The sequence below is a fragment of the Theobroma cacao genome, chromosome 2, assembly GCF_000208745.1.
Source record: "Theobroma cacao cultivar B97-61/B2 chromosome 2, Criollo_cocoa_genome_V2, whole genome shotgun sequence".
Lineage (NCBI taxonomy): Eukaryota > Viridiplantae > Streptophyta > Magnoliopsida > Malvales > Malvaceae > Theobroma > Theobroma cacao.
In genome coordinates this window covers 4,725,043-4,750,954 of record NC_030851.1, presented here as the reverse complement: position 1 = coordinate 4,750,954, position 25,912 = coordinate 4,725,043, and the positions used below count along the sequence as shown (strand labels likewise).

Sequence of the window (25,912 nt, the reverse complement as noted above, 5' to 3'; positions counted from 1 at the left end):
TAACGTGAATCTTTGATTTGCTTAATTCCCTTTTCAAATTCCACTGATCAGGTAAGAGATAACTTTCATCCAAAAAGTCAAAAAAGTAGCGACCAAAATGAAGAAAGCTGTTTCTTTCCAGTTATTGGCCATCAATTTAAAATATCTGGTGACTACAGGTTGCTCTTAACTCTTAATCCACCCAGGGTGAAGTAACCACAAAAGTATAGCCATACTGGTTAACCAGGAAGGATTCTTGGGTTGCAGATATATGTAGTTTGATTATGAGGAGGCACAACAACTGGTAGTGTAAGGAGTTTGGTTATTTGTTTCTTTTTGGAGGAAGGCTTGTTCTACGAATGAAAAGAACTTGTGAGTGGAGCAAAAAGGAAGAATATGTGAAATCTTATAATGGAACCTTCCCATAAAAGCACACATAATGGTAGTGGAGTTGACCATGAAAATGCCCTGTGCTGAATATATATATATATTAACAATGGCCTTGATTTATCGATATTTATGTTTACATAAACGCGTTTGTAAAGGGTAAATAGACAAAATGGGTGGATCTAAGATGTACTAAATCAACAATAAAAAAACATGCTAAATCAGGTTGATCAAACAACCCAAAGAAACTTTGGTTCATTAATAGATTAAACAATCCGAAGAAACTAATCCATAGTACAAAGTATGCAAAGTATCCAAAGTTATCCAATGTTGCTAACAATCCAATCATTAATAGATCAAACAATCCAAAGAAACTAATCTAAAGTACAAATTATGCAAAGTATCCAAGGTTGCTATTTAATCAAACAATCCAAAGTTATAAAAAAAAAAAAAAATCAATCAATCAAACAAACCAAAGTTATACAAAAATAATGAAAAAAAAATCAAAGTGGCCCATGCAGGTCTCGAAAAATTAAAAAAAATTTCACGTTATTAGCACGACGCTCAAACCAACTGAGCTAATAGGCTAATGAAAATAATTTTTTAATTTCTAGGTAATGAACCTTGTACTTTGGGTGTTTTGTTGGTGCATGGTATGTAATACTCAACTGATGAAAAATGTGTTGTGAGGTTGTTTGGTGCTTCAATACTTCTTTAGTAGAAAAAAGTAATTAGAAGAGTGCCCCTTCTCCAAGTGCTTATTGTTGAAATTATTCTCATGCATTTGTGTAATTCAAATGTTTCACAATTAGAGAAAGAGAGAAAAAGATGTAACCTTTCAATTTCATTATTACAAATTTAAAACAGAATACTCAACATAACCCAGAAAACTGCTGTGCCTGGAGAAAATTGTTACCATCAAGTAGCTACAAACAGTACTAAAACTATACACCTCGATTTATTGAGAACGTATTATAGGCCAGACTATGCATGGCTGCTCAATCATTTCCTACCTTCAGGAAACGCAGAGCCCATTCAGATAATAGTTGGTTAATATATAGATGGAGACAAAAAGGAAAAGAAAATGAAAAATAATGCGCCAGCCATCACTCCAAAGCTGAACTGATAGGCTTGCCCCGCCCCATGGTGAAACCCCTGGTTCCATCCGGCATTCTTGGGCCCTTAGACGTCTGTTTGACAGATGCTTCACATTGGACTGCACTGCCAGGTTGAGGACATGCAGCAATCAGGCCACGTCCACTGTGGTTTTGAACGCGCCCACGGCCCTTTCCACGGCCTTTACCCCACCCCTTTTTTGATCCCACTGCGTTATCCTGATCAGCCTACCAGAATAGAGTCTTTTCGTGAGCTTTATGCAACAGTAATCTGACGAAAATATGCTTCAAACATAATGCAAATGGTTAAACAACATTGATGCTTACATTATTCTCAATTGCTTCAGCAATGTTTGACAGAGAGGAATCTTCAGAGTATTCAGCGACTGGTGATTCATCTTCATCTAAAATGCCATCAAATTCCGATTTTCTGCTTTTCAGAACAGATTTTGGCTGCGTTTTTCATTTCAAAATAAAAAAGTTGTAAACGTTTCTATTAAGCAGAAGAATGTAAACAAATCATACTTGAAAGACACAATACTTAAAGACATACCGAGAGTCTAAGCAGCAACCTTACTCGGAGCCCCTTTCTCCAGTTCCTTTCATCATTTAACTTGTCAACCTGGCGAAATAAGTAAGCTCTGAATGGCATTGCAAAAGCGGTATCTCAAGTATAGAAACAATCAATTTCAACTACAAGTTGTAGCAGCATTGCTGCATTAGCATACCGCTTTCTCAGCAATCTCTGTCGCCTCGTACTCCACAAGTGCATGTAGCTTAATGGAAATGGAAAGAAACAAGAAATTATGAGGGAAATTGTCCTATAATCTCTTGGCTTAAATAAGCACAACAGGTTTGATTCCAATCTTCATACCTTGTTGCACATAAAAAAATCGCTTTTAGAGCGGGAAGAATTGGATTCCTGGGGATGACATATCCGGATGTTCTGCACGCTGTATCACAGATATACCATTAGTATGCTGCTAAAGGGAACCTTCTGGGCATACATCATTCTAGAAATTATAATAGAAGTGATAGTTAACAACCTCCCAACAACGTTAAAAATCTTGTCAAGGTTCTGATGGGAGTGATCTTCAGGCAAATTCTCAACAACAACAGTACGAGACTGCAAGAGGAAAAAGCGAAGGTTGCATCATACAAAACGTGACCCAAAAAACCTGAAGGAAAACAGCTTGTCATTTTGGAAATTTCCAATATCTTACCGCCACTTCCTCTCTCTTTTTTTCAGTGAAAGGGTGTTTACGTTTAACCTTCTTACCATCGTCACTCACAACCTTTCAGGCACATAGGGAAAAGGAAAAAAAAATTACTTTAATAAGCAAAATGCAGAGAATGCTGTAAATTAGTTTCTTGTCAGTTCAAAAAGAATAAACAAAAGGAGTAATTACCAGCTTGGAAGAGGACCGAAGTGCTTGGGCTAGCAACTGGTTGTTAGTGATGAGGGACTTGATTTTCTTCATAGAAGCAATAAAAGATATGGACACTATAGCAGAATCAATATTTATCAGTGAAAACTGTTCTAAATGAAAAAACAAAAACAATTGCTGGAGTCTTAGGTTCAATTTGACTATACTCTTCAATGGTCCTTACCATAACCTTCAGGATCTTTACTTATTTGCTTTGACAAAGATTCATTCGCTAGAAGACTCATGTCGTTGAACTGGTATTCCACCTGTTTTATACACAGTGTTGGGATCATACTATTTTCACAGTGTGAATAGAGAAAACACTTATTTGAGATTCACACAAGAAAAAGGGAAAACAAAACTTCCATCAGTTCCAATACTGAACATTGATGATAGCAACAAGAGTTTTTTGTTATGAGGAAGAGTTTCTCTTTGATAAATTAAAGAACAAATTCAGGAAATTGTCCATTTGTAGAACCAGACATGCACAAATGATTTGAATCTTTATTAAATCTGGAAAACAGGAAAGTCAAACAAGCAGATGAGCTTTGAACACAATCTAAAACTGACAGAGTCAAGAAAATTAGCACTAATTGGTTATGCACTTATGCCAAAATCTAAATAAACATTTCATTTCTCTATCTTGCAATTTCAAATAATGTCAGTCAGATCATATCAGGAACGAGAAAGATGTAAAAGAATCAAAACCGATGGCATGCATCGAATCCATCGATCCATTTATTGGTACAAGAAATAAGACAATGGCAAATCCTATTCTAAGAAACAAATCAAGAAATCAACTAACATAACAGAGAAAGAGAAGAGAACCTGTCTGATGATCTTTTGGCGTAGATCATCTGTAAGCAAATTCTTGGAAGAACAATTGGGGATTGGAAGATTAGGATTAGAGATCAAATAATCAGCAGGTTCTTGGTCACCAACAAAGAACCAATCAGACCCACCAGCACCACCAAGATAGTGGAAACAAGGGTAATAATAACCCGATAAGGGCACCTGGGTATGCGATCTAGGCACGAATTCTGGTGCCTGCGCATTGAATTTGAACGTCACACTGTTGCTAGTGCTGCTGCCATTGCTACTACCACTATTACAACTAGTCGTTCTTTTCGCTGCCATGGCATCTTTCATTTGAAACTTTTCTTGGGGTTCTTCTTTAGGCTTTTCCTCAGGTTGTGCTTGTGCCATATTCGTGTTTCTTTTGATCTTTGGCTTTGTTTTTTCTCTTACAAATTTACTGTCTCTCTGTCTCTGTCTGTCTTGGTTTGATTTTGTTAATGTCCTTGAAACTTAGATTTGATCTCTCTCTCTCTCTCTCTCTCTCCTGAAGTTTAGTAACTGTAAGTTTGATATTGAATCCACGTTTGGCGCCAATATACGGAGAGAGAGAGAGAGAGAGGATTTCTTACACATGACCGTTGCTTTTGGGTTTGACCGGTTTTTTAAGGTTTGGAATTTGCCACCATCAACACCAACCTTGCTTCTCTCTCTGTTTTTTCCTTTGCCAATGCTACCCCCCAAGCTCCGTGTCTTGTGTGGGTGATGTAGCTATTTGCAGAGGAGGATTCGCACTTGTTCACATTATTATATTACTTCTCATTAATTAAAATTACTACAATTTTATTTAATAAATTTAGAATTGTTACATTAATAATTAATTATTGTCCTTTCCTTCAAGACTAGGATATAATTTGGAAGAGAGTGTGTGTGTGTGTATGAATTTGGAAAAGAGTAGGCAAAATGGGCTCCAGACTCGCTTAATCCAGGGAAGCCCAACCAAGCCAACTAGATGGCAATTGGGTTCAACACCTAGGGCCTTAAGACAGTCAATGCCTCTTCCCAAATTTGGGGGGTTGACTTTCTAGCTTTGGGCCTAACTTGCCAGGGAAGAGACTGTGAACAAAAGGGAAATTTAAGAAGTTTTTCCATCATTCTCTTTTAGGGTAACATAAACTTGATCATCACTTTCCTGCACAATGATCTCAAGTTGGATTCCATATGCTAGTAGGGGTCTAGCCTTAACTCATGGAATTCTGTTTATGATTTGTGTTGCATGCTCAATTAATTTATGACGTGACTCATCTTTTAAATAAATATTAGTACGACTATTTGGAAAGTTATTTTGGGTTTTCAGTGATTGATACCTAACAACCTACCAACCCATATAGGCATGCAATCACAAGCTCCAACCTCTGTTACTTGATGTTTGGGCGAGCTGGGAACAATCACAAATTTTCTATCGTTTTTGGTTTAGGAAATAAGAAAAAAAAAATAGTGCGTCACTAGAGGACAACTTTGGGTAATAAAAGGCTTTAGTTTACCATAATATGCTTTGGATTACATTGATGATTGAACTCATGTTGTTTGCCCTGGCATGGACAAGGTAAATATTCTAAATATTGATGATTACAGAGCAGTGCAAAAGTAATATTACTTTGTGATTTGTGAACAAAGATCTCCTAGCTGGATAGAATTTTGAAGAAAGCTTAAATTCTGTTCTAGTGTGTTACTGGGTTGGCCTTTTCCACCAAATTCTTTCCTTTCCGTTTAAAACTTTCATGATTGTGCTATGCCCATCTTAGGGATCATAATACTCCATGGCTGGTCTTTGAAGGAATCTTTGATAGGAATGGTTTTCCTGTGGTGGACCAAGTGCGTATATTTTTGTTAAGCTTGCCCATGTGAGGGAGCCAATGTGCTCAGCTGCTGCATCTATTCTGTTCGCTGTCTCCTTACTCTTAAAAGAAAATAGAATACTTTGGGTTGGATTTCAGAATGTAATCAGTTAACCCTAAAAAAACTATATATTAATTAACCCTATCTTAAGAGAAAATTTAATGAGAGCTTCGATCATTTTCACTCACTTGTTTCACCAAACCAAGTTATTCAATATATATATTTACATGATAAAGGTGGACCTCTCACTGTGGGCTCCTTCATTATGTCTGGTCTACAAGATTCTCTCTATTATTTTGCTTGTGAGAGTGACTGTTTTGTCATGCTCCCAGATAAACATTACAACTGATTGTGTTTTTTCAGTGGGATATGACTGGATTAGGTGAAAGGATAAAATCTGGGTGTTTTTGAACAATTTGACTCAGTAAGAAGTTGTTTGGAGACCACATAATTGCATCAGCTGCTTCAAAAACTATATGAAATGATAGACTGATCATGCCTTTTTAATCATACATGCATATCTGATGATGCATGCATATTTCTGAAAACAGAAAGAAATAGCTTACTGTGTTGGGCACTTGATGGAAGAAACGGCCATACATGGAAAAGAAGGGCCAGAAAACGGTTTTTGTTTGTAGCAGTCAAAACCCAATTATTGATTAAACAGCTATAATTAATCAAGTAGTTATCACATGAATTAGGATACTTGGAAGTTTTGGTATTGAATTCTAGACCAACAACTCCTCTATGAATATAGTTTCCATCACTACTTTGCATTGATCAGATAAGTAATCTGCAAATTAGGCCTAGGGTCATAATCGTTTTGCCAAACAGTCCATCAATTGGGAATGGCAGACTGAGAATTTTGGTGAGCTAAATCTGGACAGAATATGCCAACTGTTTGTTTGTCACTCATATCTTTTCAGCTGTCATTAAATAAAAGAAACTGCATCTTAGAATAATTGAGATTGTACGTAACCATAAGACAAATAAGGGAATAAGCACCCTAAAATCTTCTTTCCAAGATAGGTCTGGATCCTCTGCTGTCTTCTTGTACGACCAAAACACTGTCACCCATCAATCTAAACATTGACAATTTCGAAATCAGTAAGGTCATCCAAATGTTTACGCCCATCCTTGTCAGTACCATACTGACCTTGAAAGGACTGAATAATTGCCAAAACACCACTATAACCCATTGGGAATAATAAATCCAAGTATCTATAGGGAAGACCTGGTGAAATCCCATGTGCCCCAGGGCCAAACTCAGTGACCCACCAGATGGGGCAGTAGAAAAATGTGAGGTCAAGTCTTTCCTTGTTGGACCTTTACAGGCAGATGTTTGCTTTGCTTAAGCTTCAAGGCCATTTCTAGGACTTGTACTCCTATGTAGAAAAACGATTTGAGATTCTTTCCACGGGGAAAAGTGGAGGGTAAGCATGTAAACAGAACAATTAGCACAAGAAAGTTCTTTGAGAAAGCTGAAAACCTATTGACCAACCAAATGGAATATCTCTGATTTACTGCTCACCTGCCCCGGATTAGGCGAATACGAGCGACTACCTACGTCAATTTTTGATTTTCTGGCTTCTTCTTCGTGACTGTTTAACAAGATGAAAGCGTTTACCAAGCTTCATCATTATACTCAAGAAACTTTGTGAGAGCACTCTCTCAACAGGTCTCAGTGAAAAAAGACTGGAACGATGAATGAATTGCCTTTGGATTGAGTTGGATACGGGAGCATGTCAGGGTACTTGCAATTAAACTGCAGAAACACCTATCAAAAGGAAGCCATTTTAACGACAATTTCTTGGACATTGAGGCATTTCTAAAACCTCAAAATAGTAGACAGCACTAGCCAACATAGGTTCAATCTAACGGAGAAGCCATAGCTTTATGATAAGGGAATAGCGCTCACGTTTCTTCCACGGAAAACATGGATCATAATTGGAATTCTTGTGCTAGTTCCGGAATAAAACAAAACTCAGTTCAAGATAGAAGGAAATCTAATCCTGCAAAATTTAACAGCCTCTCTCATCTCTCAAGATCCTTCTCCTTTTATGTATTATATAGTAATAGTATATAATTTTTTGTAGTCATGAACTCCTCCCATGTATACTTTTATCTGCAAAATTCATGGTGGATAAACTCTATACATCATCTTTTCCAGGTTTGTGAATATGGCTTTTCCAGCTATAGCTCTCAGATTTTGCATCTTCATCATCTTCCATACTGTCACCTCCTGTAGTGGAGGTCCCTCCAGTATTTGCGGCTAATAGCAGAGGACCTTGAGGAGAACCAGACTGAGAACTGCTCCCCTTTGAGGATTCTCCATACTGATCTTGGGATATCCACAGACCACTCCCCAAAACAACGACTGATTGATTAGCAGGGGTGGTTGTAGAAGGTGGAAGTCTTCTTGTGTGAAGTCTATATTTCTGGAAAGTCAGGAAAATTCTTCCATCAATATTCATCATCAAAACTTAAGAGAAAAAGCCAAGGATAAAAAAAAAAACTTTAAAAACCAGGGAAATAGTAACACACAAGACATTTCTCTCTTTTCACTCCTTTCCAGAGATCGAACTACCAAGAAAGAAGAGGAACTAAGAAACCACCTGCAAATGACTCTTAACTTCATCATTGGTCAAGCCATCTACTTGCATAAGTTCCCTAATCTGCTTTGGGGTGGCCACTGCAAAAGAATTAAAAAATTTGACTTAGAAACTTGAAAGGAAAAGAATCAAAGAGTATATTGCCGTCAAAATCAACACTCCAATCCCATGATCCCAACAGAAAAATTAATGCTACACAATTTCCAGTTTCTTATAGCTTTTATTCTCCATGGTCTCAAATCAAATGAATTATACATACATAATAGAAACACCTATCTCTTAGCCAGATTATAAAAAATCTTGTTCAACTCTAGTTTGTACTTTCCATCTCTGAAAAAAATCAGATAAGTGATAAAGGAACAGAATCTTGCTACAAAGAGGTGCTGTTCTTGCAAGTCCAATCCTCTCATTGACAGAACTTCTTAATTCTTATCTAGGATAACTAGAGCAATAAAGAATCCAACTCAAGACAACCACAAAAATAAAATTGTCAACAGCTAAGTCAATTTCTAATTAACATTCATTTCCTCACCTTGAGAGCCTCCTAACTGCTGCAAGGCATTGACAAACCGGCGATGCAACTCAGGTGACCAGCACCTCCTTTGCTTCCTAGCAGTCTGCTGTTGTTGCTGCTGCTGCTGCAGGTGATGGGCCAGCGGCTGTGGTCCAGACCGAAAATTCGACTGAGCATTGGGGGCAGAAGATGAAACTGCTCTGCTACAACTTGTCCTGGATCCTGTGGAACCTGATTCCTCTTTCAGATTCTTGATTCCAGGAGTCAAAAGCGTTAGTCCGTGAACTGGTATCTCCTCTTTTTCTTCTTTCCTCACTGCGAAACCCAAATTTGGCTTGAATGGCATAAATGCCCTCGCTGATCCCCTGTTTTTACATCCTTGGAATGGATCTTCATCGTTTCTCTGTTGTAAACCAAGGAAACAGTATTCAATCTTTAGCAAATTTATTTCATTACAAACTACGTCTTTAGCTTAAATGTGGTGTCCTTCATTTTTTTTTTTTTAATTTTGAAGTACCTTAGTGTCTAGTTTGTGATCAGTGGAGCGATAATCATCATCATCAGTGTTCCAAAGCTGAACGGAACTCATCCAATTTTTCTTGTCTTTATTAATATTGTAGTTGTTGTTGTTAGGATCTTTATCCTTTTTGGTGGTAATTGATGCACCATCTTCTTCACTGTGTTTAGTTTCCTTCTTGTTGTTCTTCAACGGAATAAATTCTTCTAAAACTGGTTCAACATTTCTTGTTACACATTGCATTGACTCCTCTTTCAAAGCTACAATTGCTGCAACCAAACAAAACAAATTCAAAATTGCATTAAATACATTAATTACAATCTCAAAACAACCAAAACCCAAGTTAAAATAACTAACTCTTTCAACCAAAACGATCAAAAAAACCAAAAACCAAGTTATAGAAATAAACGTTTTCTAATCAAAAAAGAAAAATCTCGATCAAGAACTGGGATTTTTTTCCCTAAAAAAATCAAAAGGGAACCCTCGCTAATAAGAAAAAATAAAAGTGAGATTTAAATTGATTGAAGAAACGAACCATCATTCAAAAGGAGCATGCAAAGAGGAAGTTCACGTTTAAAAGCATCGATCTTTCTCATTTCTTCTTCCAATCCTTTGACAAAAGCATCGACTTTTGAAACCTTGTCAGAAACGTTTCCGACCATTGAAACCTCCTTGAGGAAATTACTGATCGTTTTGGGTACAAAAGTTGGTCTAAAATCCAAGCTCAGTTCTGGTGGAACCGAACCCATTTTCGATCCCTTCTTTGTCTCTCACAATACTTATCCTTTCTCTGTCTCTTCCTACCTTTCCTTCCTTTGGCCTTTTTGTTTGTCTTCTGGGTCTATTGAAGCTAAGAAAGAAGGGAGGTGAAATGAAGGAGGAAGGCAAATGCTGAGATCTATGGATGAATATATAGAGAGGGTAAAGAGATTTATTTATTTACAAATAATAATGTGTAGAGTGAGAGAGAAGTGTTTGTTGTTTGGAAAGAGAGGAAATGAAAGAAAAGAAAAAAGAAGTTAAATTTGGTTTCTTGGATATGAGAGCAAAAAAAACAAAGGAAATGTTGGAAGGCGAAGATTCTGTTTGCGGTTTTTGGGTTTTAAAGTCACTTTCGCATCGTCGCGTATCCTATCCATCACTCGCCCAATCCGTCCGAGTTCACTCACCCTTTTATTCCTAACACCGTAATTTTTTTTTCGTTTTTGAAAAAAAATTGGTAATTTTGTATGTCTTTCCCTAATAATTGGATAATTTCCTTAATAAATGCACTTGGGGGTAATTTGACAAGATAATTACAATTAAGTAGTAGGTTTAAGACTTGAAGGTCCAACATTTTACCTATGATGACCTAAACCCACCATCCTTTGTATTTGTAAATTTTTATATATTAATATTAATATTTAAATTACTTACATGATATATACGTTATAATGAGATTGAAACTGTACTATTACTCATATATTTCATGAGGCTAATTGAAGAGTCGATTATATGACAACAAATCATGAAGACTTTGAGATAAGTTTATATATTTTTGATCTTTCACCTTTTAATATTTTTTCTATTTTATTAATAAATAAATTGGGCATATAGTAGTCTAGAAGGACGTAAGTTAATATTTTATTTAATTTAATTTCTCTTTTATTAAAAAATTCAAATTACTCTTTTTTATTTTAAAGTAAATATTTATTTTATTTTAACAATGAAATATTAACCCAATGATCGGCATATGTGGATTGAATTGGAATCTCTCTATCGTACACATAGTACCATAACTTTTATACTTATGCCACACTTGGCATGCCTTTTTCCTGTTAAAAATTCCCTGCCCTCAATTATTATTATTATTTTTTTTTATGCATTTAGCTTTTTCAGATTCTTCAAGAGTTGTGAAAATGAAAGGCTCCCATAGTTTAAAAAAAAAAAAGAATTTCCCCAAGCATTATTAATGTAATTACCAGTACTTTGTTAACTCATTAACCTTTCTCTCTCATTCAATTAATGTTTAAGCATCGTACCACCATTCACATTCATTATTCAAAACTCTAATAGAATATACATTTAACATAAACCCCATTTACTGGCCATTGAAAAATGACATTGTAAGACTTTTATAGAAACTTTTCTTTGCTTTTTCCATGGATGGATACTTGATCATTCAATCAAAACATTTTTTTTTTCTCTTTCAAAGAATCGATGGGTATTGAAATATTCTCCCACCAAAATCACAGTCATTTCAACAAAAGAGCCACCCCAATTTGAACTGTAAACCCTTCTTAATAAATTAATAATATATGTAAGATAATAATTATTTTTGTGAAATTATTGATATCATTATGTTGACTTAATTAACAACGTTGACATCTTCTCATATATATATATATATATATATATTATTTTTTTAAAAGACTAATTGTGAATTTCATTAAAAGAGAGGGAAAGAAAGTTCCCCTAACAAAAGAACAAACAGCCACCTAAACAACCCAGTAATATTAGACAGTATGCCCCTCTTAATGGGGTAGACCCTCCAATATCCCTTGGCATCACCATAGTCCCAGCATGCCAACAATTCAACCGCAAGAACAAAAACAATCTATCATTAATTAATTATATTTGGTGTGTTATTAATGTATAGATTTTAAATATCATTAATTAATCAAATGTTATAACCTTGTTAATAAATAAATTTAAAAATTGAGAATTATAAAAAGTAAATATTCATAATTGTAAAAGTATTTATTTAGTTAAAGGTTTACGTATTTATGATATTATATAAATAAATGATAGTGTATAAGTTTGAATTCTTTTAATCTCAAGAAAGTGGAAATGTGAACTAATTAGTGATGAAGTGTTTCAACCGACGCTATGGACTCCACAAAGCGGATTGGATCTTTACCAGCTATTGGGAACAAGAAAAGGGTTTAAGCATCTTGGATTATAGGTTATTAAAACATATGGGTTTGGTCAAATTGACTTAACCACGAGGAAATATTTTAAGTGATACAAGGGCTTGCGGTCAAGTAAAATAATCAATTGTACCAAGAAAGTGTATAATCAAATCCCAACTTTTGATGTGAGAAGGGTCAAAGACTCAAGAACCATTTGGTTTTCGTGGGAGAAAAGAAAGGCCAGCCAATGTGGAATTTTTTGGAGTGTGCCTAATCTATGTCCATAGATATTCCAACACGTGTATATTTTTTTAATTTTACCATCAACAGTTAAATGAGATAAAATAAAAATAAAAACAAAAAAAGGGTTTATTTACCATTGCTGAGATTCTCTTTTGTAGTTTCAAAAGAGTATCCCCCAGTTTCAGACGGCTCAGCTAAGCCTGGACTTAGTTCAATGGGTGGATTAGAAAATTGTTGATTCCAAAACCAAATTTATGGTCAGCTTTTTTTCCCCTTCAAAGGTCCACGTAGCCACACACAAAGGCATCTTTGGGTTTTAGCATTAGCAAGCCAGTTGTTGCCACAAAAAAGATGCAAAATAACCTAAACTACCTAAAGAGAATTCCTTTTCCAACTTATTAAACTGTTATAAAATGGTTTAAAAGTATATGAAGAATTGGTCTCCAAAGTGTTGGCAACTCATATCTAATCCAACATAGTTTTTGCACAATTTAAAGAGTTTCATACGGTCTAAGTGATGCTGGATGCTTGTTTCCTCCAATAAATTAATATTCTCTCCCTCCTTTTTTTTTTTTCCCACAATTGTCAAAAGAAATTGTCGAGAAATGAGATGAAAATTTTCAACTTGGATTATGATTGCTTCGAAAAGTTATGTTTGAACGAAAATCTAATATGCTTTTCTATCCTTTCGCCTTTTGCTGAATAAAGCATCTGTCACTTGTTAAATATGAACTATCACACTTTCACAATATAAAAGGAAAATACCTTCTGTTGAAGTAGACGAGATTCAAACCTTTGTGAGGAAACCATTGTCATAAAAAAAGATCAAGTCTCAAATTTCAAATGATTTTGTTTAATAGCTATAAGTATAATTCTTCTATTTTTATTACTACTTTGATGATATAAGTTAATTTTATATATATATATAGAGATATTTTACATAAAGTTAAATTATTAAAATTCGACGTTCAGTAAAAAGATGTGATATCTTACTTTACTTAATAAGCGTGTTTATTGAATTAGAAATTTAAACTAATTTTCTTAAAATTTTATATGAAATCAAGATCAGATATGGATGAAATAAAAAAATTTTAAATTATTTACATTTAAAATTTTCATATTGAAATTCTAAAACGAGACCGAAATGGTAACATCAAAAATTATATTTATAATAGAATAGACAAAGCTATGAGAGGAATCAACAAGCTAATGATGCTATCAGACATTTGGCGGTAAATGTAGAAACGAGAAAAGCTGAACACTTCGAAGAAAAGGACACCACACAGCCCATGATTGGACGGTGTGGAACACGTCCCATGGGAGAGAAGTGAAGCGTTATGTAAGAGAGAAAAAAAGGGGTTGTGTTTGAAACTTAGAGATAGGGAATCTTAGAGATGTGTGGGACCCAACTTCGATATGGCCTGAGATTTCAGTAGTTGTAAGGAAGAAGAAAGATGCTCCCTTTTTTTAATTATTTTTTGGCAAGCCCCCCAAAAAGGACAAGCTTTTCCAGCCGTTAGATTCCATTCCTCTTCCATAGAATTAAGAATCTCTCTCTCCCTCCACCAAATTCTTTCTTTCGCATTTAATTAATTATTCTCCCCTCTGTTTACAGTTTTGTTTTGTTTTTTTTTTAAATACAAGTAGATACGTCTTTCACTTCTTATGGGTGTTCCACAGTTTTCTATTCTATCTGAAACGTGTAGTTTGGATTGGATCCACTCCGGTTTCTCGCATCTCCGTCGGTTCTGTCGGGTGCTTGTAACCAAAGAATCTATTTGTCCCCGCTTCTTTAACCCACCCATACTGCCCTTTCCTTTTTCATCGACAGTTTTTTTTAATATATAAAGATAATGATTCACTAGTAAAAACTCACTAACAACCATATCTCTTAGAGAGGAGCCTAAGTAACAAATCCTTGCATAATTAAATGAAATAAAATATTACAGATTTTGATTAATAAAATATGAGATGAGTTTTGAAATTTCTTCTATGTAATAGACAATTCTTTTAAATTAAAAATATGAATAAAAAAGTGAGGCGGTGACAAAAAAATTATTTACATAATAATTAATCACTCCAATTCTATTATATATAGATAGTTGATTATTATTTTAATGAAAGGATGAGATGATAATTCTAATAACTACAGATATTAGTGAGAGAATGCATTATTTTTTAAATTACCTTTGAAAAATATATACTCCGATTTTTTTTTTAAAAAAAGATGATTATTTTTTGATATAAATTTTATTATTTTTCAAATATCTCATGACTTTTTTCTAAAATCGATATATTGTTGATAAGTAGTAACTGAAAGAACTTTCTAATCAATTTTCAATTTGATTCAAAATTATCATAAGAAGAAGAAGAAATAAAACAAAAAAGGAAAACCAAACCCTCAAAGTTTTTAATTACTTGAGATGTGGTGTAAAAGAATTTGTCGTGGCACATGGTTCCATTTTCTCAGACCTTCCAGACTTGATTATGGCGTTATGTGTATGTATTTGTTGTTTGAGATCATGATTAGATTAAAGATGGAAGCAGAATCAAAGCCAGAAGCAGTACCACTTTTTGCTCCTTCCCATTATACCTCCTTGGAAGCACGCTTACAACAGTAACTATTTATACCATGCAACTGATCTGGTATCAGTTTGGTTTCACCATTTATATGATAAACACCTTCCATGAGGAAGCAAATGGTCAAGGAGCAAATTAAGATGCACCATTTCTCCATTTTGACCTAAATTTTCTTCCTACGATATTCGTAAGATGAAGTCGTTTTTTAGGTCCATGTGAGGTGGAAGTAGTCTTATTGCATATGTTATGATGTAGGTAGGTTCCAAGAAAGCAGAAGGTATTTTAGTCAGCTTAAAGGATAGCTTTGTCCCCTTATTATACGGTAGGAGGCTATGCATTCTTCTTTTAAAAAAAAAAGGAGGCTATGTATTCTTCAGTCTAAATGAATATGAGTGGTCAAGGGAAGAACAAGATTCTCTTAATCCCGCTTCTAATCAAAGTAATGATACCAAATGGGAATTGGAAGACAGACAGGTCACGAGACGCAGACAAAACCCGGTTCAGTCAATTTTCAAACGGGGTAGTGTGGAATTTACTCTTTTGATTGAGAGAGAGAGAGAGAGAGAGAGAGAGAGAGCCAAAAAAAGAAAAGGAATAGTGCATGGTGAGGTGGCTTGCTTGACCGCGTGAAAGCCAACCAATTCTTTGTTCTTGATGGCCAAAGCGAAGCATCTCTTAACAGAGAGTGCCCAATATTCTAATATATATATATATATTTCAAGGATACTCTTCAAGAATTGAAGAATCCAAGAAAACATGGTATCTGTAACCATCTGAAATCCCCCTTTTCCATTCTTATCTGCCTGATAGAGACTAGATTTGTGTGTGTTTCACACTGTTATATTCTGCAAAGGAATACTTATAAATGACTACTAGGACCAAATATCTATGGAATTTTACTGATGATTGGGAATTTGGTTTTCTTTCTTTCTTTTTCTTTTTATTTATTCCCCTTAAGTTCAATAATGGGGTTGCTAGCAATAATTTGGAGAGTGCTGTTTGCTCAATCAATCTATAAAAATACAGGTAGGCAATTAAGTAGAGGTGCATGCCTGTAGTAATGGTCAATCATTTTTTACCCCAACTCATTATGTGTTGTTATAAATGCTTGTATGGTAGATATTTGGCAAGGAAAAAAAAAAGAAAAAGAAACTTTGCTATATTCTTGGATTGTTCAGGACAAAAAACTTGGGACAATTGAATATGTTTTTTGTATTTGCAACCAAAGATTCAGAATTTGGATGTATTTTACTGGTCTCTTCCCTGTTGTTTTATTCCTTTTGGTGTTGAACTAAAGAATTCCATCTGTTTTGTCTCTCAACTTCTCTTCAACTGAGATGTAGGAGTTTGGAGTAATATAAAAATAATACCCTCAAATCTACTCAAAACCTAGAAGTGAAATTGATTTTGAGATTTCTAAAGAAAAGATCTCTCACCACACATTCTCTGCCATTGATCCCTAGAGGGGGGGATGATAATTGAAAGAATCTCATTTGGTTGCTTGTACAGCTTACATGATGCAACATTAGAAAAAAAAAAAATCATCTTTATCATAAAAATCTAGGCAATAGTGCTTCATCCACCAGTAAAAAGAGAGAGAAGAAAAGAATAGAAAGAAAGTTTGCAGTAACTGCAGGTGTGGGGTGTGGGGTGTGTCCCGAAATTTTTCCACAAGATTCACTGAACGAAGTCCATTTCCCTTTCACTGTCAAGAAAGTTACAAACCCCAACTAGAAGAAAAATTGAATCCAAAGAAGTATTTAAGATACCTTATTTAAGAGGGTTTCGAACAAGACACTCAAGAAATCCCAATCAAAAAAACCCTTGCCCCCATAAAAGCATCTTTCACGTGGTGACAAGTCTCATTGTTTCATGGCGTTTTTGTGACCCTTCTCTTTGAGGGTATCTTTTGTCCCCATTATTATTGTTGTTATTTCTCCAATTCCTATTTTCTTTTTCTGGATCCTTTGTCAAGATGGAATCTTTTTAAATAATGAAGGATGTTGCGAAGGGTTTAACAGCCTCCTTGCTCCTTTCTAAGGTTGGTTTTGTCATTTAGGGTTTGGGTGTCTTTGTCTACTTTAAGGGGTTGTTGAGTGGCATTATTGTTCGTGCTTTGTCCTTGCGAGAATTCCACTTACCCTCTCTGGCCCCTTCCCCCTAGCATCATCATTTTTTCTTCCCCCATCCTTACTTCTTTCACATCTCGATGAACTTACCCCCCCTTCCCTTATAATTTCAACTCTATCAAGGACAAGGAATATTGGGTTAATTGTGTTTTTTTCCAAGATTCAACCAATCTTTTGCTTTGTAAGCAAATCAAAAGCATGATTGTTGATTCCCATATGTGTAACACATTCCCTTCCATTAGCACATTTAATCTACCAAGAACCAAATTCTACCACCCCCATTAAACTTATCCTGCATTTGCTAAGTGTGAGGATTGCTTTGGATTTGACTTGGGAAACCCTATCTTGAGTACTGGTGGTGGAAACTACCTTTGCATTTATTGAATTTCAATGTAGTCAAATGATTAATAATAGTAATATTACTTCATATTCGCATCAACTACAGTCCAGAATGATTATTCCTTCCCTTTGTGATAAACGATCACATTCAATACTGGACCACACAAAATTTACTTCCCCTCCCAAAAATTAGAATTTGGCCTTTCCAGCCATAGATTCCAAAGCTGTAAGTGGTTATTTTCATTTCACTTTACCACCGCATCAAGTTGGAACCCAATAAAATTAAAGTAGTTCCATCCTTCCATTATTATTCCACCAAAATCGTGCCAAAAATTAAAAAAAAATGAAACATTTATTTGATATGTTTGATTTTTATTTTTTAAAATAAAAATAAATAAAAATAATTTAAAAAAATCAACCAAACAAAATCTTTAACATAATATTTACTAACAATTGGAAATGAGAATAAAATGAGGAGTTGAAATTCCTAATACTTAAATTTGCTCGTTTCCCCAATAGATGGGTACAGGGAAGAGTCCATCTAGGCCCAAAAGGAAAGCTCGTTTGTATATATTTTGATATCGTGAGGCATCGTCGGATGGTGCGCGTGGCACATCAGGGCTGATGGAATCGGGTCGCCGCGTACGATCGGCGGTGCTTTTAACGTTTCGAATATTGATGGGTCCCATACTCCAAAAGATTCTCTTGCTTCTTATATTTTCCCACTTTTTCTTTTTATAAATAAAATTTCACATCATCCATTCAATCAGGGATCCCTCTTTTTAATTGTTTTTCTTTTTGCTGATCAAACGTCTCTTCTCTGGCTTCTATTTTGGGCTCGTTTTCTTTTTCCACCCACTCTTCACTATTCCAACCCCAAAGAAAATATAAAGTGTCCTTGGCACTAATTACCTCCCGCTGACACCCTTGCCATCATTGGCCTTCTTCCATTCCTTCACATACCCCTCATGGTTCATTGAAATTACAGACCCATAGGCCAGAAAAGAAAGAAAGAAAGAAAAAAGAAATATCTACCAGATGACTTACTGATCTTTGAATTGAGGTCAATTTGGTGTATAAATGAGGAACCATTACTTCAAACTACCACCCAAAAAACAAAAAACAGAAAGAAAAGAATAAATACAATGATGTCCACGTGATATTCTAAACTATAAATTCTTATCATGGCAATGGCAAATGCCAACATTGCACACAATTCGCGCGTGAACTCCAGCTAACACAAAAATGTGAAAACAATGCATGTGAACACAATTCGCACATCGCTCTTAAACGTTTCTAAGGGTGGTGGAAAAGAAGTACTCACACTTGGCCCAAGGTTCCCAACCTTAAAACCAACAACTAATGTACCAATATAAACTAATGAAATCAGTTATTTGTTCCAGCATATTACATTAATTGATGACAAAATCTTGACGACATACTCCCAAGACATGTACACACCCTAGTAAAGATCATGGCCAATCCCTTTCTGCTGATATAAACTAAAAACAACGTCTAGCAATTGCTTAAAGCCCACCAGTTGGATAGCACAAAGTACGCCATCCACATCCTGGAAACAAATTTTGTTGCAAAAGGATCAAACAGGCTATGAAAATTCTTTTGACTTTGTTGGTCCCGGAAAGACCAGAATGAACAACAAACCAGCTTTCTAGATGCTCACGTTTCATCTTTCCACTTTCTAGTTGTCCAAATAAAATTCCAAGTTGTGCCCTCCTATGCAGATCATGTAAAGAAGGTAAACCCCACACTAACAACTTTTTTCTCCTACTTTCCCTACCCTCCCACCCAACCCAAAGAGAATGAAAAAGTAAACAAAAAGAGCGACTGCTGAAAACCCAAACCAAGAAAAATGGTGTTGGGGAAAAGACAAAGTGGCAAAGACAAACAAAGGTACATGATATCATGTGGGTAACAGCAGAAAGTTTTAATCAACTTCCTCAAAGATGCTGCTTCCATTTCTAGGACATGTTAGGCAGTACACAATTACCAGACAACAGCCAAAACCTAATTTCATCTCAAAGCAAAATTGCCCACTTCCTATGGGCTTATGTTATATACAGAAAAACAACTCACTGTTCCATCTTGATGAAATGTGTGGTCAGAAGCTTTGGGATAGTAAAACCGTTGAAGGAGTCCACCTCCAAAAGTTCTTTGAGTTTATCATCACATAAAATTCTCCTCTTATCAGATGGATCCTTTTGAAACACAGAAAACAATGAGTAAGATAAAGAATTCATGTTCCATTTAGAATAATGTAAATAAAATTTCAAAAAAGAAGAAAAGAATAATGTAGATAATATGAAGCACAACAATTACAAGAAGTATCTTATCACAATTTATTAATTGCAGCCGCTGTATGCATTTAGTTAAACACAGATACAAAGCATATTCGAGCCTGAACAAGACAATCTTGACAAGTGATCCTTGTAAAACAAATTGGACATGATTCAGAGGAACCATATCCAGATGAAATCAAGCAACAATTTCAAAAGCTCAGTCCTGACGGTAAAGTACATTTTGCCAGCAACAATTTCAACTTGGCCCAGGCTAAAGTTCAGATTTTGAGAGGGAAAAAGAAATCATACACAGTGCTTATAACCATATGACTTTTTTAAACTTCATAATAATCATAAAACAAAAAGAAATCACAACAGCATTGCAATTTTTGCTAATATTGACAATTACGAGGATATTAATGTATGGTATCCAGTGGCAAGATGTAAATTTGTGAAAGCCAACCTATGAAGCTGATAAGCAGCCTGGAATTAATTCATAAATTAGGGAGCTCAGCAAGCTATATCTAGCAAAATAAACATGTCTGAACCAAAGCTTGTTCAATTGCCAAACATGTACAATTTCTGGAAGAGATTCAATTATTCATCACATGAATGGAGATTTTATCATCCAAGCTTGTTACCAAAAATCAGAACCACAAAGTACCAACAACAAAGAACAGCAGAGGCAAACCTGCAGATCATTCTGTTTTATGTACTCCCACATTCTCTTCACAACGTCAGCACGAGATAATGCATTTTCACCAGTACCAAAAAAATTCACTAGAGCATCTGAAAGCGGAAGGGGAGCAAGAAAACCAGAAGCCCCTTTCTTCTGCCTCTTTTCTTTCTGTTTTGGCTCAAATGGACCTGAATAGTTAAAAAATTGTTAGATAAAAATCCTCAGAGCAATCATCAGTGAACGAAGGTATATTATCCCTTTTCTTGCATGAGCAGCCAAAAACATGCAGGACCCCAGCAAGCTCATAGCTAATTCACTTGAAAATTTACTCACCTCTTTCTCTTCCTTGCTTAGATTTCCTTTCAATTTTTGTTGAGTCAGCTTGAGCTGCCACATCAAGGAAACAAACAATTTATTCAAGCAATGAAGACATACTTTGTAGACAAACAATAATTCAACAGAAACAAAGCCTATGTATAGTACTATTCATATAGTAATGCACAAGAGCAAATCCCCACAACAAACAATAAAACAATCAAACTTCAATATAGAAAAAGAATTTAAGTAATGGTTTTTGGACAGAATGATTCAAATATAAAGTACAAACCTTTCAGATGAAGATCCTATCAAACTACATATGCTTGCTATGAATAATTTAAATCTTTCGATGAATAAAAACCAAAGGGAAATATAAGCCCTTAAAGATACATACTCAACCTTCAAGCATGAGGTATCTATGTTAAACTAGACATAACAAGGATCTTAATATAGGAAAAGTATATGGGATATTGAACCTGCACTCACCAGACATTTTGAAGTAGTACAAATTTCTACTTCAGTAAAGGTACCTAAAACTAGTTTGTAGGTTTTGTTACTGCTCGCTCAATTATCACCTACTGGTCATTTTGTTTATTTACAAGATTTCATATGGATTATGAATCTCCTGAGGGAACTAACCCAAAAAAAAAAACACAGAAAGATATTATCTAACACAAAAAGAGATTATCTTTCAGCTGGTTTAAATTATGGCACAGAAAAAGAGATTGTATTCAGAGATAGAAAAAGATATTACAAAAGGCGTAGAATGTGGAGATTGGGCAAAAGCAGTCACATAAACAAATATGAACCACTTAAACCAGGCTAAATGGACAATGTGCTGTTAGAGATTCTTATATTTGTAGCTTGCATGAACTTCGAGGGCAGTTTAGGCCAGAAACTAACTGCAAGGTTTACTATACAAACATCTCAAAACCCTAAATCAACTACCAAGAATTTAATTAAAAAAAAAATTGATATATAACTGAATTTTGATTGCCAAAACCTTAAATCCCAAATCTCAATATCTCAATCATCCAAAAAGCCAACTCTCTCAATAGTATGATAATAACCTACTTATATGGACTGCAGAAAACCCTGTATTATGTCCACATAAATATAAAGTCACTATAAGATAAGCTCAAACAATGAATGCTCTACTTTCTGAATTTCTGTCAAAAATAAGTATTCTTCGGAATCTAAAAAATAATACTCCATCACAAACCTATTGCTAGATAAATATTTCAAAAATCACAAGAAACATGTTTAAAGTATATTTCAAACGTGCTAAATATTAAATTAGTTTCACTGTGTTGAAGGAATAGTTGAAAAAATCAACCCTTCAATAACATTAATAATTAGAACTAATTAACAAATTAGAATAAATCTTGTATTCCATTTTACCTCAATTTTACATGCAGCATAATTGAGAAAATAAAATTTCCAAATATCAATTGGTATCATATGAATAGAAAAGTCAAAGCATCCCTTCCTAAAGAAAACTTACCAACTTTGCATTTATACAAAAGTCAAGGATCCCCTTTTATAAGAAAATTTACCAACTTTGCATTTATACATAATAATTTGAAGGGGCCATCTTGTTAAAGCACATCAATAAAATAAAAGTTACTCCAAATTCAAGTACCAAGGAAAATTTAAAGGCAAGAAGAGCCATGCTAGCGTTTGGCCAACCAGGACAAAATGTGAGGTGAAAACAAAGACCACATAATATTTATATCAAAATCTCATGAACTATAAGGGAAATCCTGTTTAAGACGATACCATCTTCCTCATTTAATGGCCATATGTGTTTGGACAGAGCTTTGTTCATCTGAAACATGTTGATAGTATTTACGCGAAAAATAGCGTGCAATGATTGATCACATAGTATATTTCGTCTGTTCTTTGGATCTTGCAAATTCTTTTCCCGGATATAGGTCCACAATCTCTTGACAACCTAGAAGTAAGGGTAAAAGAAGGGGGAAAAAATTTCTTCAGAATTAAAGTGCAATTTTCATTCAAAAAGTTTCTTTAGATAATATGAATTAACAAAAAGTTGAAAACGAATTTTCCAAAACTTTGCTTGCATACCTCTGTTCTGGCCAACTCAGGTTCTCCAATAAATGCTTGAAGTTGTGGAGAAAGACTGCACAACTTAGTAAACCCACCTCCTCTTCTCTTGACATCTTTATCAACCTTAGCTGACCTACAATAATTTTGTTAAGAAACTTTACACCAGCAATCAGTAACTTAAGAAATATTGCTCTTCAGTATATTTTCAATAGCAACATATTTCAGCATCCATCTATTCTACTCTATCTAATAGCACGGGGATACAACCAATGAAGGACAACCTAAAACCATGAAATCAAGGGATCCATGCAACTGCACAACTTGATGAAATGGTACAAAACTTAAACAAATATATATACCAGAAACTAACAGTATAGTTGCAGTTTGGAACTTGTCTCCCTATCTCACAATTGATTACTAGTTTCACAAGGAAAATGTATAGATAGTGGGCTGGCATTGACCATACATATAGGATTGACAATGAATACATATAACTTGATTAATGGTTTTCAGAAGTACAAGCAAACACCAACAAAAATGATAGTCAGAAAAAAAAAAGAAAAAGAAAAAACCTTTTGTTCTTGCTTCCACGTGCATTACCCTCTTGCTCTGGCTCTTGCTCTTCTTCTTCTTCTTCTTCTACTTCTTCCTCCTCCTCCTCCTCCTCCCGCTCCTCCTCCTCCTCCTCCTCTTCTTCCTCAGCATTTTTAGCATCTACTGATACAGAATCATGACTATCTTCACATTTCATCTCATGCTTTACATTTTCTGAATTTATGTTGATGGCATAGTGTTAATATCTAAACAACCCCATTAATCATGCAAGTTCATGATAATGCCTTCAGAGGAAAGACATAAGAAAATTATAATATACCATTAGTGAAACAAAACTGAAGTTCAATGTGGAAGCCTGTTTGTGGAAGTTGAAGTTGAAATTGCAGAAAAATGTAAACATCCTAAGGTAATCCAAGACTGGAAGAAATAGATTAGTTTGCACATTGGAAATATTACATATCACATCCATTAGAAAGAAAAATAACCTATGAAAGCAGAGAAAATAATACGTTTACAAATTGCTAGCAAGACATAATCGCTAACACTGAAATGTTCTTTATCTTTCGTCAACATGTGTTATTTATTTATTTATTTTTGTGGTATCTATGATTCATGTGCAACAAATTTTTATATCTGTTTCTATTTTATCATCTCCTAAACAACTATTGGCAATAGGTCAATGGCTTAGGTGCTTAGGGCCTCCAAAGTACATGGAAAGTACTGCTTCCCCATTATAACCATCTTCTACTACGACTAGGAAATTATAATAGGAACCATCATAAATAAAATGTGTTTATCTAAATTTAAAAGACAGGCCCTACAAGCCCGCTAGAAGGCTCTCTCACTCAAGCTTATCATTCAAATCAATTACTATAAAGGAACCATAATAAAGGACAGTTTTCCTCACATTACTTGTTAGCAAAAAATGCAGAGAAAACTTTCGATACTGGCAAATTTAAAACTTGTGAGTCCATGTGTGCATGTGTCCAAGTGTCTTTGCATTGTATAATTAATCAATTGCAATGATCAATGTAGACATAGTGGGTCTGGTTCCTTTAATGCAAATAAAAAAGGAAATCACCCTCATAGAGCTCAATATGTAAGTTACATGGGCAAAAACTAGAGAAAAAGGAGCATCCATAGCAGATAAATAAAAAATGCATCCAAAGAAAATACCATCTTCTGCACTTAACGGCCAGATATGCTTGGTCAGGGCTTTATTCATTTGAAACATATTAATAGAATTTACGCGAAAAATGGCACGGAGTGATTCATCACATATAATATTTCGCTTGTTCTTTGGGTCTTGCAAATTGTTCTCCCTGATATATAACCAAAGTTTCTTCACAACCTACAAGCATAGTAAATGAGAAAGTAAAAGTCAAATAAGGGATTCAGATTTTCCAAAATTACCATTGTGAAATAGTACAATTAACAAAAACAAAAATCCGCAAACAGACGCCGATAACCAGTAGACATACCTCAGTTCTAGGCAATTCAGATTGTCCCACTACTTTTTGAAGCTGAGGAGAAAGGCTACACACTTTCTGAAAGCCACCTCCTCTTTTCTTGACTGGTTTATCCACTTTACTTCCTCTCCTAAATAAAAACAAGGCAACAACTATCCACAATATTAATACCAGAAACTTGCGATATACTAGCAATTCAGATGACATATCAATTCTTACATAACTCAATTGATTATTGCAAAGCAATCATAACCAACAATAAAACGTAAATTAACAATCTTTTCTTAATTCATTCTTTAAAAGAAAAAACAAAATGAAACTTGATAAATCTTTCCCTTCAAAAATGAAAAGTAAACAGTTAAAGCGCCTCATTTCTTTATAAACCTATTAATAATGATAATAAAAAACATAAAAAAACCTGCCTTGGTTTTTCGCTTCCTTCTCCCTTGCTTTCTTCTTCTTCATCATCATCTTCTTCAATCTTTGCATTTTCAGATTCTGGTCCCTGTTCTTCTTTTTCATTTTCTTGATTTAGGGTTTCGAGGAAAATGTCGATTTGGTCCCTCACAAAACCTTTTCTGTCAGATAGGTCGACACCGAAATCTTTTTCAAGTTGTCTCCGTACGCTACCAGCAGTGGCGGTGTCGAGGTCGGAATCCCGTAGGATTTCTCGGAGTCGGGTCACGAGGTCCGAGTCCGATACCATCCTTTTTTTTTAATATAAGAAAAGAATCTGGTTTTCCGGTTATATCGAGAGAGACTTTGAAAAGAGCGGAGGAGAAAGGGAGCTGCGCTGCCTGTCTTTTTCGTAAAATGGAGTCTCATGCAAGTAAGGTGAAAATGCAATGTAGAATGGAAAAGGGCAGCCGAACAAGGGCATTTTCGGAATATTGTTTATTCTAAGAAATTTTTTTTTTTTTCAACACAAAGGATGCTTTAGCAAATGTTAATATCATTTAAAATTTTATTGTAAAAAATATTTTTCATTAAATACATTATCTTCATCTAATTAAATAACAACTAATTTTTTTAATACATTTTATTTTATATATTAATTATTTTTTTTATAAATATAATCTTTTGCCGTCATCTATAAA

General features: G+C 34.8%; 3 protein-coding genes across 3 annotated transcripts; all 3 read right to left on the bottom strand.

Moving 5' to 3' along the window:
* Positions 1,184-4,431, bottom strand: LOC18607885 (la-related protein 6C). The gene is made up of 10 exons (XM_018114763.1): positions 3,737-4,431; positions 3,093-3,174; positions 2,891-2,985; positions 2,705-2,776; positions 2,528-2,607; positions 2,356-2,434; positions 2,210-2,257; positions 2,035-2,103; positions 1,809-1,934; positions 1,184-1,709 (listed from the first exon to the last, which is right to left on the bottom strand). The coding sequence occupies exons 1-10, from the start codon at positions 4,112-4,114 to the stop codon at positions 1,473-1,475; spliced, it is 1,266 nt and encodes a 421-aa protein (XP_017970252.1). The 5' UTR covers positions 4,115-4,431; the 3' UTR covers positions 1,184-1,472.
* LOC18607883 (myb family transcription factor EFM) lies at positions 6,501-10,288 on the bottom strand. Its single transcript, XM_007042289.2, has 5 exons — positions 9,781-10,288; positions 9,246-9,514; positions 8,747-9,131; positions 8,218-8,294; positions 6,501-8,040 (listed from the first exon to the last, which is right to left on the bottom strand). Exons 1-5 carry the CDS (start codon positions 9,992-9,994, stop codon positions 7,753-7,755), a joined length of 1,233 nt encoding a protein of 410 aa, XP_007042351.2. The 5' UTR covers positions 9,995-10,288; the 3' UTR covers positions 6,501-7,752.
* On the bottom strand, positions 18,748-25,655 carry LOC18607882 (eukaryotic translation initiation factor 5B). Its single transcript, XM_007042288.2, has 9 exons — positions 25,238-25,655; positions 24,828-24,945; positions 24,523-24,697; positions 23,364-23,559; positions 22,810-22,924; positions 22,501-22,675; positions 20,737-20,790; positions 20,416-20,591; positions 18,748-19,643 (listed from the first exon to the last, which is right to left on the bottom strand). Exons 1-9 carry the CDS (start codon positions 25,519-25,521, stop codon positions 19,518-19,520), a joined length of 1,419 nt encoding a protein of 472 aa, XP_007042350.1. The 5' UTR covers positions 25,522-25,655; the 3' UTR covers positions 18,748-19,517.